The following is a 21,568-nucleotide window of genomic DNA, read 5'->3' on the forward strand; positions in this document are numbered from 1 at the left end:
AAAAAAAAAAAAGTGGCCAATTTTGGATGACAATGTCAGGCCGAAAGCATTTTGTATGATAAAATGATAAATAAATCAATGTATTTTTTTTTTCGTTTCTAAGAATTTTATTTCTAATCTAACGCATTCTTATAGAAGTTTTTTTTTTTTCGTTTCTAAGAATTTTATTTCTAATCTAACGCATTCTTATAGAAGACATGCTCATCTATGCACACGCAATCTGCTCATCCTAAATCTCGAAACAGCAACTTCTTTTGAAGACATTTTGGTGTTATCGGGCTGGAAATCAGTCTCTGTAGCAGGAAATTTTGGTGTTACTGGGCCAAGAGGCCTTTGGCATCAGTGTTACTTTATAATAGCAGAGAAATAACACTTCAATTTTATGGTTTTGATTTTGAAACTAAGGAATAATGCGCAGAGAGAAATTTTTATTAGTTTTTATAAACCTCAATGACAAAACTTCAACACAATAGGTATAAAAAATTGAAGGGTAAATTACCCTAATTGAGACTTTAAACTTATTTTTAACATAATATTTATCTTCAATATTTAAAAATAGTACAATATCGCCTTATGATTAACAATTACAGGAAAGAGCTACAAAAAGACAGAAAAGGACAAAAAATTGCAGAAAAAGGCCTAAATAAATACCATATAAAAATTTATAATTTTTTGGTCATTTCTGTAATATTTGGGATTATTTTTGGTTAACTGACAACCAAAATTAATATTTATTAACAATATGGGTGATATCACAATGTTTTGAAATGTTGAAAAAAATATTATACAAAAAATAAGTTTAGGGTTCTAAATACTCTTAAATGTATAGTTAAAGTTGCCATTTAACTCAAAATTGAATTACCTGCCTCCCCCCTTGAAACTTGAATGTGGAAGAGCAAGCCGACAATTTTTGTTTCCAGAGATTCTTGAATCAAAGGAATTTCAGGGAATAGCTATTGATTCCACAATGCAGGCAGAAATAATATTTCAATAATGTCCAATGCACATTAGTGTTTGATAAATTTGGACTCCTAACATAAGAAAATTATGATCCTTTGTCAAACAACTAACTTTCCCCAGTAAGCCATAGGAGGCTTGTTCATTGTTGAAAATAGCGTGAGGTGTTGATGAAAATTGAAAATCCAAACTTCAACATTTTTTGTGGAAACCCAAAATTTTGGCTATCCAGAAATGCAGCCCCCCAGAATAATGCTCTACTATGCTTCTGAAGGCCCAATATAAAGAGAGAATAGATCTTCAATAAGGAAATTAATCATTCTCATTTACACATCAAACAATAATATTTACAAGTCAAATTGCTGTATTTACAAGTAGTTAGGACCTATGCATAATTAATTTTTTTTAATTTAAAATATGTATGTAATTCTCCCGAAAATATGCTTTCTCTTGAATGCAATCCACTGTATTTCATATCTCTTGCAACTGAGAAGCCAAACAAAATGTTACATAAGCACTACCTGGAATTTAATTATAATTACATACTATACATTATTTATAATTTGTTTATCAATTTAAATTATATAAGACATAATTCATTGTATTTAAAAATAATTGGATTAACTAATCTAATTGGTGAATTAATAAACTAATCCTACTTTAATCCAAATAATCTAATAATTCAGATCAAATCCTCTTCAAGAATATACTATATATAGGTCTCAATTCACAACAGTATATATTTCTGGAAAAAAAAAAAATCATAACAGTATATATTATACAGCGCAACTTTTATCCTTGAGTTCTCTGCAACAAATCAAGTTCTAACAAGAACATAATCAAAATGGAACTTACAATTCCATGGCTTCAAACGACCTTCTTTGTTATTTGTTTTAATTTCAATTCATCAATATTTTCTACTTAATATTCATTGAATTAAATTAAATTTTAAAAATACAAAATATATACTTAATTATCATTTGTTCAAACATGATTCAGTTATGATCAAAGATTCAAAGATCAAACTAACAAATTGTAAGCTAATATTATTGAAGATTCAATAAACGGTTCCTTTTCGTTTTGCCCAGGTCACAGGGTTTGACCAACACTCATCTCTTCCTCAACATATATCACTTGAGCTAATCCCAAGTAGCTTAGGCTTTAGATCATATTTTACAACTTCCATACTTTTAAACCATACATTTTCTAAGCAGGTTTCAACTAACAAATACAGCATCTAGAGTTTAGAATTAATCGTTAGCTAATCAACTGAGGCAAAAGTAGTTTACGAATTTACATGTACAAAAAGCACAGATAATGTATCAGATGTTTTACCACTTCTGGCGCTTCATCTTCCTTGGAACTGACGTGCACTTCAGAACCTTCCGCAACATTTTCTTACTCTTCTTCCTCATATTATCCACTTTGTTGCGTTTCCATCCTCGGTATTTCTCTCGGTTCTTCAACCACCTACGATAGTCTTTCCCTTTCTTACACTCAATGAAGTCCACAAGATCAGCATAATCAGATCTTTTGGAATTTTTCAAAATGCATTCAAGGAACATATCACCATTACATATTTCTTCTTCTAAGTCATAGGAGAAAGGATCTAGAATTGCCACTGTCCTTGTACCCTCGGCTTGATTGTCTTGGATTCCTTGTTGGAAGCAATTCTTCCTGTGGGAGTTACAAGGACGAAGAAAATTGGTTGGGGAGACAAGAAAGCAATTAAAGGATTATGGGGGAAAAAAAACAACAGTCATCAACTCACATTTTTATTTACGCATAAACCAAATATCCACCCTATAACATGTTTTTCTCGAGTAAAAATAAAGTTTCCATTTCAGTTCCAAGGTTTAAGATTATTTGACTGAATAATTTAGTTCTTACATGGTGCATATATTAAATATTTTACCCGATATTTATCACAGAAACAACTTACCAAAAATCAATGGGATTACTTTCATTCCATTTATTTGGGATATAGTTATTGCGTCTCTTTAAAAACAATTTAAGAGGAAATATGGTAACATAACAGACTTCCAAGCTATTGGCCCAAAAAAACAAAAGACTTCGAAGCTATCAATAGAATAAACCGTGCACCTCAACAATCACTTCTCACCTTCCCCAGAAGGATTTGTTACAGTAATCGTTATTCACAATGATAATATGTTATGTTGATCATTATTCACATTAATAATGCATGGGAAAGAAAGAAACTTTAATCATATGCTACATGTTGACCATGAAAATCAAATGACACTCAAACAAGTGGTTCGTAAAAAGCCACGCTACCGATCACTGATCAGATTGGACTCAAAAAATTCCAATTTCCAATCAATGAACTCATTGTTACATCCACCCCATGTGATCAAACCTGCTTCATGCGAGAATTATAACATGAGTGGATAGTGACTTAATTATGCTTAAGCAACGATATTAGTGATTTACTAAATCAGGCATCTTTGAACTGCCCTTAGCCTTAGAATACCTTGACTTGGCAAAGACCAATATTACTAAATCAGGCAGATCCTTTAAGCAAACCATGGCTCAACACCATAAAGAATTACTTGGCAACAATTGTTTTTATGTGGCTTTGATTATGATTCTTACTAGGATTACTTTGGCTTAAATTTTCTGTTATACATGACGGGTACTGTCTTCAGATCTTGAGGATTCATGAACATCAGCAAGATATAGGTAGAATTGGAAAAGACTGTATCAATTGAATACCATCAATTTGAGGGAATCCATTTAATTGTTGAAATATACAGGGAATTGGATGTAAAAGATATAAGCAATGGATAGCATAGGTGGTAGATTTTACAAGGAGTATGAGCGTTAAAATTCAGGATATATTATTTAGTATAAAAAAATTCAGCGTATGTTCATGACTGAAATGAACTTGTTAATTGTCACATGATTAAACGGACAATAAAAATCCAGTTACTGCGATAAAAAAAAAATTGAATTTGCATAATTTGGTAAAAGCATCATGTACCTGGAATAACGTGCCCAAATTTTATGAAACTCTGATGCAACTTTATAGCTAGTTTTATTTCCAGCAACCTGCAACAGTAACAAAGAGTTTAAGCATGACATACACACTCCATATCAAGTTCATGAAAACTGAAGGCAAACTTCACCTCTCTAGCTTTAGCCAATGGCATTCCAGATGGCAAAGATTGCAATGGCAGGTCCTTTAATGATCCTAATGCAATTAAATCCCCCTCTTCAAATATGAATAGATACATCAGTGCCATAATTACAGATATGCATGCCTTTGCCAAGATATCAAATCCATGGATAAAGCTTGAAGATAGCAAGCCCGAGAAGTGAAAAAGTATTGACTTGGAGTGTTTATGCCTTGCTTGGTAACTCTTCATCACATCAGACAACATGTTTTGAATGGGTAAACTCGTATTACACTGTTGGAAACAGTTAACCATGGTGATCAAGAAGTCATATCTTTTAGACAAAGTAGTGTTACCCAAGGTTTTCAGGCAACCTGAATTACTACCCTTACTTAGACACCAAGTGGCTTGGATTAATGAAATGCTCATTAACTTCAATATTGATGTAAGAAGGCATATATCCTGAGCGCTAGTATTTTTCTTTGTATAGAATTCATCTCCAGTAGCATTTTCAGAGAAAGTCCTGCAAATAATGCATTCTAAGACGGAAAAAATTGTGTTCCTGCATGAATCAGGAAACATGTGTTGGCTTTCTTTCATAAACGTAATATATTCAGTCAAAAGGTTGGCTCTGCTTTGGATGCCATTTTGCATTGATAAGAATCCCATGAACCATCCAGTTTTGATACAAGATAATTTAGTTTGTTCTTTGTCACTTGCTGAATGTAGGCTTCAAATGTTACCTGGCTTCTGCCAAGTAGATTGAGTCCCATGCAAGAACCATCCGTTTGAAAACTAGAAGCATACATTGAGTACATAATGATTGATCTTTCAAATGCTGTAAAGTAGCAGTCCGTAAAGCTATCTGAAACCAAGTTCTTTGAAGATGAGCAGTGACCAATGGCTTCAGAAACTAGTGAAATTACATGTGCCTGGAACATCTTTGGTGCAGAAAGCAAAATAGGGTTGAGCAGCAATGATATGGAAGCTTCCAAACTTAGTTCAAAACCTCTTGAATCCTTGCCACAAGGCAAAAGTAATCTACTGACGAAATTCTCAAGTGTTTGATCATCCGAAACTGACAACATAAAATGGGCAGATATCATCTCCAGGACACTTGCAATATAACCATGGTTCAAGTTAGATGTTGAATTCTTTTCACTGATAGAAGATGATTCCACATACATAATATACTTCCTTAAAGATGGATGCTTTAAACACTCATCTGCAAATACCTGAGATAACATGATCATATTTAGTTGTTTTCCAACTGCTATAACCAAAATTCATCATGCTACTAAATTATACTAATTAAAAACAACAGAAACAGACATAAATCGTTGGTAAGCCTTGTTATACTCCTAGAAGAGGGAATCTAAACCAGAAAAAGGAAGAGAAAATACAAGAAAAGGAAAATTTTACACATTTTACTACCTTAAGATACAAATAAAATTAAAGAGCAATGAAGAACAGACAAAAAGAAGGCTGAAAAGCTCCAAACTTTTCAGTAAAAATAGAAAATGTGCAGCCATTCATGCAGAACAAAAATAGGATGCTATAGCCCGTAAAAGCTTAACATTTTGTAACAAGGAAATCTTCTGAGGGATAAAATAAAAGTACAACTGGGGAAAATCTCTCTTCTAAAAAAAGGAGTATCTTTTCGTTCCTTTTTTAAAAGACAAAGGTTCTTTCATGGTGCACCTTGGATGATGATATTCAAAGCTGTTCTGGTTAGTTTTTTTTAAAAAAAATGAATCATGTAAGAAATCTTCAACATCTCAAAAAATTTTACTATGATCAAGGGGTCACTCAAACCCTAATGAGATAAAATTTTTAGCATCTATGGCAAAGCTGGTACATTTCACAAATAAGAAAGATTACAGGCCGCTGACTTCCTGGGTTTCCAATGAAAAATTAATTAATTAATTAAATAGAATCCAATTGCACTTACACACAAGCAACATGAATGTTAAAAGGATCAAAAGGTTCACGTAGTGATAAAATACAGCAGAAGGCGTTTACCGAAAAAAAAAAAACAGCAGAAGGCATCGTTGCACAAAAATCGGAAACAGGAAAAACGGCTAGTTATCTTTACCTCAAGCATTGAACACAGAAAGGGACGGCAAGGATCAGATAGTTCGCAAGAAGCAGATATGGAAGGTTCGACACTGGTAGGGTTTAATTCACAGGAGTCCAAGTTCTCAACTGTTATTTGGGTTCTTCCATTTCTCCCATCCATATCAATGGAACCGAAAATCTTCAAAATCTGACAAATATAGCGGCATTTTTTAAGTAGGGACTGCTGTTCAGACTCGAGCAATGTCAAAATAATCAGACAGGACCTGAGAATCAACGTTAGGTCTTTAACAATTTTCCACAATTTCGAATGCAATTCGGGCACTTGACGAGACCCGCTTTCGGATAAATCCCGCAAAGAAGAGAAGAAAACTTCAAATTTGACATGAAGATGCTTGAAGAGATCATCAGAGAGAAGACAAAGGTCTTTGGATTTCACTTTCAGACCACAGAGATCGAAGTCGTTGCTATTGTCAGCTCCTTCAGCATCAAAACGATGCAGGTGAAGCAATAAGTCGGGAAATTTTGACATGGCTTACAAGCTTTGCATTTCCTAAGGAGAGGATCGAGACCGTGGATTGGAGCTCCTTCGCGCCGAGAACGAGAGAAGAATGTGAACTTTGAAATCAGGATAGGGAAAATATCATCAAAGGCCACAAAAGGAACTTCATGGCAAAAATAAATAAAGGAATGTGAAGTTATGCGCAAAATAACAACAATACCCTTTACTTTTCTTCTTTTAAAGTCTTCTGAGGACAATTTTTTTTTATTACAAAGGCACAACAAAAGTGTGCAAGTAGACTGATATTATGTTTGGCTATTAGAAAAAAATGTAATGAAATAGATTAAAAAATAAAAGTAAAAATGAAATGATTAAAAGAAATAGTGAATTAAATTCATAAAGGAAAGGAGTAATTTAATTCATGGGGTTAGTAATCATGATTTATGAAATTTTTAGAAGGTGTGATGATTTTTACATTTATAGTATATATTAATGAGTTTTGTCATGTTTATCATGAGAAATGGGGTGATTTAGTTTATTTTTGTGTTGATTTTTTAATCTATTTCATTATATTCTTTTCTAATAGCCAAACGTGACTTAAGATCTAGTCATATCTAAAACCATGAGATTTCTACATTTATGTGGTGAAACATAAAAAATCATAATATTAAAGGTATCATGTAATGATTGGTGAGTTAAGAGATCAGCACATCTATTTGCTTCTTTATAAATATGGTCAAAGGGTGACTAGATCTTAAACTATCTAATCTCTCATAACAAGTTCTCTGATATTCTTGATAGTGTTAGATAAAGGGTGACTCTCAGAGTAAGTGCAATTAATGAGTGACAATGCCTTCATCAAATCAAAGTGGATATTTACTTTTGGTAATTTCGCATTCTAACCAAAGTTTTAGTCCCTTAAAGATTCCCTTAAGTTTTGCTACTGTGTTTGGTTGATATTTTAGGTACTTGAAAAATCTTTTAACCCAATTTTTCTTATTATCTTTCGTGATGTCTCCTTAAACTACGGTACCATTAGTGTTAATAGAGTCATTAGTATCAAGTCTAACCCATCTAGATTTAGGTAGACTCAATTTATGATCATTTATAGTCTCTTTTGCCCAAGCAGGTGATTTTAGATAGAAATTTCAAATCATTATTTATCTGTGCTAGAGAAGGCAATATCGTTATTCAGGATCTCATCTTTTGAGTATAATTTTTTGCATCTAGCTTTCTAAATATTTTAGCAAGCTTGTGCAAAAAATTTCTATCAAGGTGTTCTTCTTATTTTAAGCTGCCTGCTTCATTTTTTGCATTTTAGATTATCCAATTCTGCACATTAAGATAAAAGAAGGTGTCAAGCCTTGTAGGATTAACTAATCTTTTCCAGATCTCTTTAGCTTCCTCATAATCACGTAAAATATGAATTGAAGAGTAATGAGAGTTACAACTAGGTGGAAAGATATGTTAATGGGGAGTATTCCTAGTTGTTTACGTGTGATTGATCTAGAGACAATTTGAGGCATCTTTTCATAAAAAGTATTTTATTTTTTCATAAGTAAGCCACTTTCAAATTTTAGTCTATATATTAAAGTGGTGTTGGTCTTTATGAGATTCCATAACTTTATAAGCAAATTTGATGGAGAAGTTTCCATTAAAGGAGGGTCTCCAAATGAGAACATCTTCTTTACCTTGTTAGTTAGGAGGTTGCATAAGTAAGAATTGTTTAATTACATTAGAGTAGAGATAGTGACTTAAAAGATCAATATTCCATCCTCTTGTATTTCGGTGAAAGTCAAAGACCTTAGCATGGAGAATAGAATTAGCATTGAGAAACACATGCTTAACAAGAGAGTCAAGGAGTAAAGACCATTTATCATACGAAAAAGATATTTAATTTCCTTTCTCAACTTTGAACTTTCCAAACTTACATAAAACATGAATTTATCCCAAATTTTGCAAATGCTGCTCCAAGTATAAAAGTAGGTGTTATATTTAACTACATCAAAATTTTCGGTTTGTTGCATTTGCTTAATGACAGTTATACCTCAAATTTTGGCATATTATACTATAGTTCAGATTTTAATAAGAAAAAAATGCTAGAAAATCTCTACTTAAAAGAGAAATTGTTCTCGAAAACCAAACAAAATAGAAGGATCAAGTGCATTAAAATAATTAGAAAATAATTGCGTGAATGAACCAAAATGCTTCTTTGAACAAATACTTCACAGCTCTCTCTCTCTACGTGTCTCTCCTCTTTTGCACTTTGAACTCGTGAAGTCCAAAACATGATTATGGTAAAGCCATCTTCCTCCGTACTTCTTGTTTCTGGGTCACAGAATAAATTCAGAGTGCATTAGTTCTTAATTGAAAATTTCTCTAGTTTGGGGGCCTTAGGTGCAATTCTCTCAAATTTAAATTATTATTTTTTGTCAATAACTTATGAAAAATTGAAAATATAACTTTTTAATGTTTAAAGAACAAAATTAACACATTTAGATCGGATGAATCGTGTAAGTTTACTCATTTAATGAATATCTTATATGACATGATAATAATTATTTGATCTAATTGAATGAATTTAAGAGATTTTGTTATATAATATTAAAAAAAATAAAATCAAATCTCAAATTTTTTTAAAAAAACATCAATGTGAAAAGTGTTTTGATTTTAATGATTGGTTTGAATTTTTAAAACGAAATATAACTTGATAATTTTTAAGTATTAATAATATTTAATGATTATAATTAAAACAATTATAAAATTTAATGACTGTAATTAAAACAATTATTGAGTGAGTGTATGTAAACCACTCACTAAATTCAAATCTAACTTTACCAAAGAAGACATAAAAATTTGAATTATACCTTATAGTTGGATGGGTGGCCTTTTTTAATAAGCAAAAGGTATTTTTTTCATTTTGCAAGTAAACTTAATTTCATTTCAGATCTTTGATCCTATAGTTTAATTTCATATTCTTTTAATTGTTTTAATTGGTGCAATGTTTTGGGTTATCAGTATCAAAAGAAGGATCTAACAAAACTTGTTATAACTCAAAATTAGAACAATTACGTTGGACACTTCTAAGTCAAAATCTAAACTAGTTTATGTTATTCATATGCAAGTTTGAACAAATCTATATTTAAGTATATACAAGCTAAGAATTACTCAAAAACAATACAAAAGAAGTTTGAATTTCAAAAGAAAGTATATAAATGCCTTGGGTAATGTTAATTTTGCATCAAAACAACCTCAAGAAGATTCGAGAAGAACCTTTTGTCAAAATTCTAAAATATGACTCATTTTTAATAATAATAATAATAATTTGTTAGATTTGTTTTTCCTTTTAATTTGAACATTAATAACTTAAAAATATTGCACTAATAGAAAGTTTAGGATATTAATTACTTCTTTAAGAAAAAGCCTTTTGAGACAAAATTGCCCTTTAACCAACCAAAATTTTCAACCAACAATCAATATTGGTTAAATGTTATTATAGGGCAAAAATTCACCATTTTGTACACTTCCAAGATAATATTGTACCAATCAAAAATTAGGAATACCAGTTGCACTTGACAAAAATACTTCTAGAATCAATTTTCCCTTTAATCCTAAATTATATTATATTGCTTATGAATAATGAATATTATGGTTTAACATTTAGCAATGCACAAGAAGTCCAGCTAATTGAAGAGTTGCACAGTTGTCCACAGTAAAGCTGGAAGCTATATTGTAATTAAAAAAAAAAAAAACTGCTAGTTATATTAATTCTTTAAAATTAGTCAAATCCTTCTACAACATTTAATATATATATATATATATATATAGATAACAATTATTTTCTATCATTTTACTCTGGGGAGAATGACAATAAAGTCCAAAAACACTGAATCTGTGAAAACACCAAACATCAGTAAAGATGGTTTGCAACTTCACTTGTATCAGATAGAATGAGAAAAGATAGTAGTAGGAGCTTATAGAAAGGAAAAACCATCTGACTTGTAATCATTTATCAACCACTTCCAAAACAAACTACACAAACCAAATCAAAAGGACTCTAACTACCAGTACCTAATAATAACTAACATTATTCTTTTGAACAGCTCATCTTGCATTCTTAATACCATTAGAGACCACCAGCAGTTTGATTACACCCCTGCATAAAATTCCCTATGCACCAGCTTCCCACTTACTCTGGCCACTCGTGTCTCAGTCTCACACAACAAAAGATGGTGTTTTGTGAAACATAACAGCAGGAACAGTATAGGCAAGGTAGATTGGTTTCTCTAAAACTGTAATTATTTTTTGTTTAATTTTCAGTCCTTGTAAAAGTTACCGCTTGCATACCCTTCTTGTACTACCTTCTCCATGATCAGTTCCTGCCCAAAACACAAGGCAATTTGGTTTTGTAATTTCGCTGCTGTTAAATATAATTCAGAAAATGGAAGGCAAGTGAGGTATACATGATCATATCCTAGGTCATTGTGCATAAGTGTGTACCACTAATTAACAACATACAAGTCAAAACATAACAAAGCTCGTGCAAAGTGTTCAGGCATGACATCTGAAGCAAGAAAGTTGTTTTGCTTTTTGTTGTAGAACAAATTAAGTTACCTGAATTATAGTAGTGATCTTCCCAGGTCCAACCTGCAGTTACTTGAACTGTAAGAATCTTGCTAACAGCTTATTTGGGTACACAAGATGAAAAGAATCAAAGAAAATAGAATTAAAAAATAAGTTATTTTGTGGACATAATATAAGTATCTTGTCACCATTTTTTTAAAAAAGACAGAGAGAGAAGAAATGGAATTAAACAGACGCCATTTAATGATGATAACGAGAGTATAATTACCTAAGAATATATTATTATTTGAACAAGACAAATGAAATCAGTTTCCCAGACCATAACAAACAAGCCCCATAAGTGCACAAAATTTCAGTGCTGCTAAGAAGTTACCACCTGAAAGTTCTTCTTTTTCCATGATATATCCTTCCACGTTTTAGAATGGACTGATTGCCAAACCGTTGGAACCTGAACGCTATTCACATGCTGCAAAACCCTCAAGCTATCTGCAATATCATTTGGTCCAAAGTGAATTGCATTAGCGAATAGAGTCTGAAGTTCCACATTAATTTGTACAGAAATACATGATAAATAAAAACAATCAGAAAAAAGCAATTGTCATTGACTGGGATTCATTACCGAAGTAAAGAATTATTAAAAGGAAAATAATATATACTTGTGATGAATGCTTCCTCCCACATTTCACATTCTGACCATGATGGTGCAACTTCACGAAATGGGATTCCTTTGCTCCTACATGCTCTGTATACAAAGCAGATCAGTACTAAGATACAACAATTAAAATAGACAATGCTTCTTCGCTTCTTTCCTATACAAACAGGGTATTATCCTATCTTTCTTGGCCTGATGGCATTACCAGATCTTTGACAACGCAATTTTTCTAGTTTCATATAACCCTGAAATCATCACTTGAAAACAACCTTCGTGATTTGCTTTTACGGGAAAAAAGCAAGGGTTTGTTTGAAATTATTTTTATGTTATTGTTCTGAGAATTGATGTTTTATGGAACATGTTTTGAGGGGAAAAAAAAACAAGTGTTTTTCATATTGTCCTTTGTTCTCTAGAACAATAATCCTAGGTCATTTAAAAGATGTTTTTGTTTTTCTATTCTCCAAACTAATATTTGGTTTTTTTTTTTGTTCTCCAAAACACCATTTGAAAACAAGTTACCAAATGATTTTCTTTTCTTTTTTTTTGTTCAAGAGAAAAGGAAAATGCTCTCCAAACAAGTTGCTAAACAAGCTCTAAGGTTCCCTTTTATCTCTACTGGGGTTTAAGATCTACAAACCCAGGAAAAATGCCTCAAGCACTCTGATGATTACCACTTAATGATAAAGCCCTCAAATCTAGTATGTCAAGTGAATAGATCAGTTAAATTTAAATGCAAAGGCATAATCCATTTATGGCGGGAAGACATGGAAGATACATTAGTAAAGATATTAAAAGGTTCATAACACAAACATTCATACTCAATAACTACTTGACGTATAATTCCTGGCAGGACGCCATCGCTGATAGGAGCTGTCTGTACTTCAAAAGAGTGTCCATTTATGTGACTGTCATTACCTGCATCTGTATCCTATTAACATCACAAACAGGGGGGGGGGGGTCTCGTGAATTGAGATATAAAATAGGAAACGAATACCAAAAGTCATGCATGCATATTATCAACCATCATGTTTTTCAGACTCACTAACCTTGCGGCAAACAACAAAAAAGTTTGTTAGACAACCTTCAAGTACTCTATCACCATCATTTGACAGCAACAGTTCTGTCACTAAAGGTGGCCTGAGCTTTTCCAGACTCTGCCTCAACCTGCAATATAGACAAACTTATCCACGAAACAATTTCAAGGAACATAATCCCTGTAGGCGCAATAACCTAGGAACCAAATTGCCAACAGACAACTCCAATTAAAACAATATTCAGCAAATGATAAAACACAGACAAGAACTTCAACGTTACACATATTCATAATTTATTTCAACAAGATTTTTGACTTGATATGCAGGTGATACTTATAATCCTCCAGAAGGGAGAAGTCTAGAAAGCATGGACACAACCATGTGTATGATATCAACGTTGACATTGACACATCACACAAGACATGGTGAACTACAAAATTTGAAGCATCTGCATGTAATATAAGGTGTTGTGTAATGTCCAATATGAGTGTTTGACATGTATTGGGAATGGGCAATACTCCTTTTCAGAAGTGTCTGAGCTTTAGGCATGAACTGACCTTACCCAATCTGAATACTTTGCAGATGCGAGATTCCTCCCATGGCCCACCAAAGCCAAATTTACACCATTTTCCTTTACACCAAATGAAGGAGGAATATAAGTCTCAACGTGTACATGCACCTCAAGAATCTTGCTTAATCTTTCTTCATATTCCATAGTCTCCCGTGCATTCAGCGCGTCCAAATTACCACAAACAAGAGTTGTGATAGCCAGTTCTTCACAATCCTTTCTCTCTTTCAATGCAATTGGCAAGACCTTGCTGATTGAATCATTAACAAGCATCTGTACTGTGGGTTGCCATATCGGTAAGTTAACTGATGATGACAAACTAGTAGATTTGTCAGATTCAAATAGCAGTTGTGGAGCCAAGTTTGATAAAGTGTGTATGGATTGTGAAAGCCTTTTCATGTGTCTTTTCCAGAATAATAAGTAGGAACCAGAGTCGTGAGTACGTGAGGTTGTGTAAGCACCTGGGTTACAAGTAAACTACAAGATAAATAGTAATTAAAATAAATCAAACAAGAGAAAAATCAAGTGTTTAGTATAGAGTTCATGATTTAATTTTCACTCATTTGCATCTACCTGGATGAGCTTCAAGGAGGACTTTGGCCGGAGGAGCATCAGGGGAGTGCAAGAGGGTGCCGTTACTGAAGAGAAACCTTGAAACTGACATTTGTTTGTTCCCAAGAAAGTAAAAGATAAATTACGCGAAGCAATTTGTTGAAGGATGATATCCTCTCGAGTCTCCCTGTACTGAATGGCAACAAAAATTTATGTGCATTGGCACCTAACTATTATCTGCATTCCATGAGATGCGCCGTAGTTGAGAAGCTAATGCAAATAATTGTTAGGCATCTATGAAATTATAATAATATTTTGCTTCCAGCTGTCATGAAAGAATGCAACTGTAGAATCCAAAAGAATCCTATTCATATAAATAGAGATACACCATAAAATAATTAACTTAACAGAGTGAAACATGGAGGGCAAGAAAGGTCAACCAAATGATCCGCCCTGCTTAGCTCATAAAAAGAGTGGATTTACAGTTAATTACGCACTTGGAGACTGTTAAAGAAACACAAATTAGCACAAGGGAAAAAAAAGTTTATACCACGTGAGCCCATTTAAATTCATTGGGATGTCATTTTGTATATTAAGCAGTCGGTACTGTTTCCACTTATATAATACCATATAATCTAAACCTTTTTTTTTTTTTTGGGGGGGGGGAGTTGGGAGGGTCAAATAATCATGATCGAGTTAGATTTCAAGTTAGAATAATTATTACTTATTTTTCAATTCACAAGCAGTCCATTTGCAGTAAATTATGCATTTGGAAACTGTTCAAGAAGCTAATACAAGAACACAGATTCTGCACCGCATGGCCCACTTAAATCCATGGAACCATTTCTTTTTCGGTAGGCGGGCAATACGACTTAACACTACTCTTACATAATGCCATACAATCAAACTTGTTTTTTTCCCCCAGATAATAACGACCGACCTAGATTTCAAGCGATAATAATAATAATAAAATAATAATAATGACCGACCTAGATTTCAAGCAATAATAATAATAATAATAATAATAATAATAATAATAATACTGTAGCTCAATTTTCAATGCTTCAATATTCAGTTTCAGAACGGGGCAACGAGAATTTCCCATTAGAACACTTGCTGTGCAACTAAAACTCATAAAACAGAGAAAGCATAGTTATTCTCCATAAACAGGGAGGAAATCACCTGAGTGCTTGGAAGCTTTTCTCAGAACGAGCCCCCTGGTTCCTTGAATTTGCCTCAGTCAACCTCCATGCTTCTGATGAGTGCAAACTCAGCGTGCAGGCTCTGTAGCTCAACAACGATGATTGAAAAACAAAGCAAATATTAGAGATTAGATATCAACCAATGCGAGAAAAGGGCATGCCGATGGAGTTAATAGCGCATTAAGAATGAGTTTAGCACGTCGATTTTGAAAAGAGTGAAAATTTATTGAGATTATGACTGCACACAGAAATAGATTCTTCGGCTCCAGCCCCCGGTGTTGCAACAGTCAACAGATTCTGATTTTCTCTTCCTCAGCGTTGGTCCTCTTCTCCTGCCCTTCGAAAATTTGGGACAGTTAGATGGATGGTGATGCAGCTGATGCAGCCACTTGTGATGGATTCGTCAAAGGAAATCCTGGTCGTTGAAAGTCACAAATCCAGACCGTTGCGTTTTCGCTCCGCGTCGAAACGTAACGTTTCGAGCCCTTGCCGGCCGAACGTTAAGCAAATTCGTCCTACATGCAGGGATAGTTATTAACCTCTCACCTGCTTCTATCCGACCGGTTTAATCTCAATCATGTTGAAACGGATCTCTATCAATCCCAAAAAAAAAAAAAAAAAAGAATAGAATTTAACAAAACAAAATAAAAAGGGTTTGAGACGGGACATGGGGATTGTCTCAAGACATCCTCATCTCACCTCGCATTTGTTTGTATGTATGTGTATGTATATATATATATATATATATATTTTAAAATAAATATTAAATATATTAATTATATTAATACAATTTGATCTTATACTTAATTATATTAATAAAAGAATAAATTATACTCCTTCGTTAAAAAAATGTAAGGTATTTTTTGAGGAATTGGATGTTTAAAAATGTAAGACATTTTTAATCTTTCGAGTGTAATCATTATCTTTATTTCCAAAAGTGCCTTTATTGATAATAAACTTTATATTTATTATAGAGTATTTAATAGAGGTAAATATAAAAATATAGGGTTAGTTGAAAAGTAGATAACTACTTTATTGAGGGGTGAAATTCTATTATAAATGCCTTACATTTTTTGAATGGAGGGAATATTAATTATAATTTTAATATTTGCAATCTCTATCCCAAAACTAAAAAAGTCTTGATTTTTTTTTACTATATTAATTATATTAATATAATTTATGCATATATTTATTTATTTAATAATTTTTATTTATTTTATATTTCTTACTTTATTTTTTGGAAGAATCAATAGCTTAAAATATGCCAACTAAAGAAGAAGAATAATAACTTAATGTTATATCTGTCTTGCTTATTTTTGTTGCTCTTGTACCCTGTAGGTCACTTGTAGTTGTTGTCATGATGTATTATGACTTATGTGCACTTGACTTTAAGTTGTAGACTTATAGTTGTGATTAATGTAACTTAATAATTAACTTTAAGTGGTTGGGATTTATGTACTTGTGTTATTTTGATTTTGAATTTAGCAAGTTATATGATTTAATATTTTAATGAATGCTGCTATTTGGGTCTTTCTTTCACAATGTTCACTTTGCTAGGACATTTTAATCTCGTCCCAATCATAATAAAATGAGACAACTTTCGAGATAAGATATGACATTGAATAAAATTTAGTCCTAATTATTTTTTAAGATGGGAAGGGTATGGAAAAGCGAAGGATGTAGGAGAGGGAAGTTGACTCCAATAGAGTGAGGAGAGAGGACTTGAGTGAGATTAGGTAGGGTTTTCTTTTTTCTAAAGTTTCATGCGCTGTGTTTTAACCATAGGGAAGTTAAAAAAAAAAAGATAAACGAGCTTGGACAGTTGCTTGAACTTAAAATTGTTTTTTTCAAAGTTTATTAGGGTTAGACTCCAAAATTCATTTTTTTTTAAAAAAAATTGCTAACTTCTCAAACCGAATCCCTTATGAAAAAGATTTAAACGAGAAGTCCTTAGACTCATCTCATTTTCCTGACTTTAACTAATCGAGCTTGAAAAGCCTAAAATTACCACTTGATAGGCTTGACTTATGAATTATGAATTTATAAATTATGAATTTTAGTAAAAAAAAATAGATAACTATATAAAAAAATTAATATAAATTGCTCTTAAACTTAAAATCATGCAACTAAACCAATCACTAATGGATCCAAGAAAATTAGGTAATGGGAGCAAAATTTTTACTTAAAGTGAATATTGAATATTCTTAAAAAATATATAAGTTTGAATATTAAAAACGCTAGAGGTAACAAATTATTAAAATTAATTACTAAAAAATATGGCATAAAACATAAAATTATAATGATGAATTAAATAAAATTTTCTAAATATAAAATAAAATTTATTTACCTCTAGTGTATTAGAGGAATTTTTTGTAATAAAATTTTTATTTGAACAACTAAAGAAATTATTTTTTTTTAAAATTATTAGCTTCTCCATTCTCCAGCTATCATCATGTGAGATTACAACATATAGATTAGATTTGAGTTAAATAAGTTTTTAAGGGATAAGTGAGACATTTAAGTGGACAAATGATAATTTGTTTTCCTTTTGGAGGGGGCAATTGAAACTTTTTGGGGTATAAAAAATGTTTTGGGTCATTTTTTATAGTAATTATTTTTTTTAACCTTGTGGGGGCACTTGCCCTAGTAAGCCACCAAGTAGGTTCATGCCCACAACCAATTATAAAAATATAGCTTGAACATTATCTAACCAACACTAAATGATAATGACTGCACCTCATCAAGAGGTCAACTATGCAACTGTGTGGATAGTAAAATTAACTTGTTTTACTTGCTTATAGTGCATTATAATGTTAAATAGAGTATTTATGCATGACTAAACTTGTAAGTTTGATTGCTAATTAAGGGGAGGTACTTGTGCTTCTGTAAAGAGTCTAAGGACTCAAGTTGTCACATAATGTGCCAAGATCCTCAATTAGTATGAAAGTGTACGGTCAATGGTATTAGGAGTTGTATTGCTCATTTAATTACATGTGAAAGCTTGGCTCATTATCATAGGAGGACCAAGTGATTAATTACAAGGGTTGAAGGTTTAATCTACATACTATCATGGCTAGGTTGATAATGTAGAGCTCATCATGGAGAGTAACTCTTGTGGTTGTGATGAGTATGTATGGTTGTGTTGGTTGAGGAAGGTTGTTGGTTACGGCAAGGAGGCATCTACGCAATAGGTCGTGGTGTAAGTGACAATAGCCTCAAAGAGGGTGTTTAAATAGGGTTGGCCATGGTGAGCGTAATATCCACTGCAATGAGTAAGTACTTGTGCATAGGTAGCAATGAGAGTGTCTTGGCTAAAGTAAGCAAGTCAAAATGCAATTGGTCATGATAAAGGTACTCTTAGCCATGGTGAGCAAGGGCAGTATATCAAAATGACTTTTTTTTTCATCCTTTTTAGTCCTTTTGTTCCATGTAAGGTTTGATATTTCCATGCTTCCGCACCTATTTCAAACACCTTGACTTTAGAAAAATGTCCTATTTAAACTTTAATTATCTTGGGATCCCAATTTACAATTGTCGCTTAATAAATGTGTTAAATGTAAAAGCCATAGTTGATCCTTTCATTGAAAGTGTTGGTTAACTGAGGTCATTACAACATCTTATATCCCTTATAACTTTGTGCTTAGATCCAAATTACTTAGCTAAAGGTGGGTTGGTCTAAGCTAATAGCCACTCATTAGGTTCAATGAACACTTACCATGTGGTAGGATAACAACTCCAGACAAAATATCTAGATAATACATATCTTCCAAACAAACTCAACATGCCATGCTATCAAACAACTAAACAAAATATAACCAAATAATTTATATATACTTCCAAACAATATTCATATCCAAACAAAATATTCATATTAACATATGTAATAATAATCTCACCTTGAAATTATTTTTCTAACAATAAAAACATGCTTTTCTCAACACATTTACAGTCAAATAGAAACAAACACACATAACAAATCACAAAACACACACCTTCACACATTAATAGTGGTTTCCTCACTTTCTTGCAATTAAAGCTCCCTGTACAAGAACACCTTCACTTTCCTTGATGTTTTTACCACAATCTACATACCATACAATATTAACTATAGGTAATAAAGTGTTAATTAACACTAATTAAAGTGTTAGCACCCTAATCACACCCTAATCCTAGAGTTAGGTTAATTAACCTAGTTAACCTAAAGTTGTTATCACCATTTAAAATCTTAAATAAACTAATAATCATCATCATCATACCTTCTAATAACTTATTTAACCTCTACATACTCCAAATATCATTAAATTGCCTAAATAATCTAGGGTTTTCAAATTAAACTCTCATATTACCTTAATTTAAACAGCCTCAAAACAATTTAAACCAAGCTGATTTAATGTCAAGACACCTATATGATTTAAACCTAAGGGTTGGAATCCTAACCTATGGAAAGCCCTAACACCAAAACCATGGAAACCTAGCTAGAATAGATGACTAAAGGGTAAGAATGAGTTTATACAAGTTTATCTTAGTGGTTTAAGCCTCTAAAGTGTAAGAAAGTAATGGCTTCACTAAGCCCTAACAAAGGGAAATAATTTTGCACCTAACCCACTCCTCCCTTTCTTATGTTTTTTTTATCTATCGAACAAACAATTAAGTTTGTTTACATGTCATGTGCCGTTGTGGGCACATCTTATGTCGCAGCACATGATGCAGTGGTTGCCTTCCTCGTTTAACCTGCAACATTAGGCCCAGTCCAGTCCAATACCTATATTGGACTTTGTTTAATCTTAGAATATCAACCTAGCTCCAACTTAAATCATTCATCATAGTCTAATTATAAGATTAATCTCAATTAACCTTAATTTCAATTCATTTCACCACCAATCCTCACAGTAATGAAATCTTTAATTTATTTTTCATCAATCCAACCTCAATAATAACAAGGATTCTCAATTAATTTCCTCAATAAACCTTAATTTTCACTATTAATTTTAATTGAAAATTAGGATGTTACAAATCACTCCCAGTAAGGGTAGGAGTAGGCCATACATATAGCACCCTACAATCTAGTTTGGTTAGTGCCTACCCTTGCCTATTCATAAAGAGGCCAAGCCTATAGCCTTGAGGCTTATATACTTAAACAAGCCAGGCCTAAATTTTTATAGGCTAGCCTATAAGCATATAGGCCTAGTCTGTTTAGGTATATTTATGCATTTTTTACATTTATATGTGTGTGTTTGTTATATTATATTTAAATTTATATATTATAATATATTTAAAGCATTTAAGTATACTTAAATTATAAAAATATAGGCTTTGATAAGCTTGAATCCTACTTAAAAATATTGAGGCCTAAAGTCATAAGCCTTTTAAAAGGCCTACATATGAAGTAGGTCTTTAAAAAGGCTTTAGGCCAAGCTAAGCTTATCGTAGGCTTAGGCTTAAGGCATATGTTATAGGCTTGTCCTATTTAATTAAAGCCTAACTTGGCATATTCCTATTCCTAACTCTTAATATGAGTAGTGAGGAGTTACAAACCATTTTATAGAGAAAGAAGAAAGAAGAAAATTAGCATTATAACTATATGTGTTTATTCTACTCTATTAGCCAAGAGCTAAATAGAGGGCTTTAAAGTAAAGGCAAAAGAAATCCTAGAGGGACCATAGTTGACTCTTCATTTACCTTATTTGCTAATATTATATCGGTGTAGATAACATCATTTGAACATCAGGTCAGTCATTAAGGCCAATTCCAAGAAGAATGGTTGAACCAGAGGGCATCAAAAGGCAAGGATTCATGCAAAGAAGAAAAATAAAGAGTGCTATGTAAACAAACCATGTATAGCATCCTAATAAGGGGTACTTGTCCATTCGGCGGGATGTGCGACTGTAGTTGAACACTAAAATGTAACTGCCTGCTTCCTCTCTCTTTTGTTATTGTTAACAAAAGTCATGCCTCAACTTTAAGAATAATAGCAGCTTAGACAGAAGAGAAACTATAGGTTTCCTATAGGGTAGTAGGTAGAAGAAAATCGACAATAAGAAAGCGGGCATATGCTCTAGTACAGCCTGTTACTATTAGGGTGCCATGGAGATGCCATCGGTCATCTCCCTTAGTTTAAGTGAAGAGCTCGGCCTACGAATTAAAAGGAATGTAACATCTTGAATTTCAATATAGGAAAAACTAGTTGCTAGTTAGGGGTAAATAAGTAATTAGTGAATTGATTATGGTTTTGGATGTTGGACATGTGGTTATAGGATTGGATGGTAGAATGGCAATTCGAGACATAATGTGTGAGGAGTAGTGAGAA

At 32.5% G+C, this 21,568-nt stretch overlaps 2 protein-coding genes across 8 annotated transcripts; both read right to left on the reverse strand.

Moving 5' to 3' along the window:
* Positions 1 to 1,298: 1,298 nt before the first annotated feature.
* LOC129295437 (uncharacterized) lies at positions 1,299 to 6,803 on the reverse strand. Its single transcript, XM_054933959.1, is given in 6 exon segments — positions 1,299 to 1,443; positions 2,293 to 2,634; positions 3,959 to 4,026; positions 4,104 to 4,736; positions 4,739 to 5,326; positions 6,187 to 6,803. Coding segments are annotated over 6 exon segments (2,220 nt in total). The 5' UTR covers positions 6,700 to 6,803; the 3' UTR covers positions 1,299 to 1,367.
* Positions 6,804 to 10,643: 3,840 nt separating this feature from the next.
* LOC129290971 (uncharacterized) lies at positions 10,644 to 15,891 on the reverse strand. Of its 7 annotated transcripts, none has more exons than XM_054928073.1 (10): positions 15,508 to 15,887; positions 15,242 to 15,343; positions 14,081 to 14,246; positions 13,497 to 13,968; positions 12,952 to 13,069; positions 12,724 to 12,833; positions 11,910 to 11,995; positions 11,630 to 11,739; positions 11,284 to 11,316; positions 10,644 to 11,048 (listed from the first exon to the last, which is right to left on the reverse strand). In XM_054928073.1, the coding sequence occupies exons 3-10, from the start codon at positions 14,169 to 14,171 to the stop codon at positions 10,986 to 10,988; spliced, it is 1,083 nt and encodes a 360-aa protein (XP_054784048.1). In that variant the 5' UTR covers positions 14,172 to 14,246; positions 15,242 to 15,343; positions 15,508 to 15,887; the 3' UTR covers positions 10,644 to 10,985. The 7 variants fall into 7 exon arrangements, with proteins under 7 accessions (XP_054784048.1, XP_054784039.1, XP_054784033.1 ...); XM_054928064.1 differs by having other exon boundaries at positions 14,081 to 14,251; positions 15,508 to 15,886; XM_054928058.1 differs by having other exon boundaries at positions 14,081 to 14,296; positions 15,506 to 15,886.
* Positions 15,892 to 21,568: the final 5,677 nt, after the last annotated feature.

This window comes from Prosopis cineraria, unplaced genomic scaffold (genome assembly GCF_029017545.1).
Source record: "Prosopis cineraria cultivar Desert tree isolate PC_DT_omini unplaced genomic scaffold, ASM2901754v1 PC1, whole genome shotgun sequence".
In the NCBI taxonomy this organism is placed as follows: domain Eukaryota; kingdom Viridiplantae; phylum Streptophyta; class Magnoliopsida; order Fabales; family Fabaceae; genus Prosopis; species Prosopis cineraria.

Coding starts and splice junctions, on each gene's coding strand:
- LOC129290971 (XM_054928073.1), bottom strand. CDS start 14,171: ATGTCAGTTTCAAGGTTTCTCTTCAGTAACGGCACCCTCTTGCACTCC. Junction 13,070..13,496: donor AAGTATTCAGATTGGGTAAG/GTCAGTTCATGC, acceptor TCTATATTGCAG/GTTGAGGCAGAGTCTGGAAA. Junction 11,740..11,909: donor GGAGGAAGCATTCATCACAA/GTATATATTATT, acceptor ATGATATTGCAG/ATAGCTTGAGGGTTTTGCAG.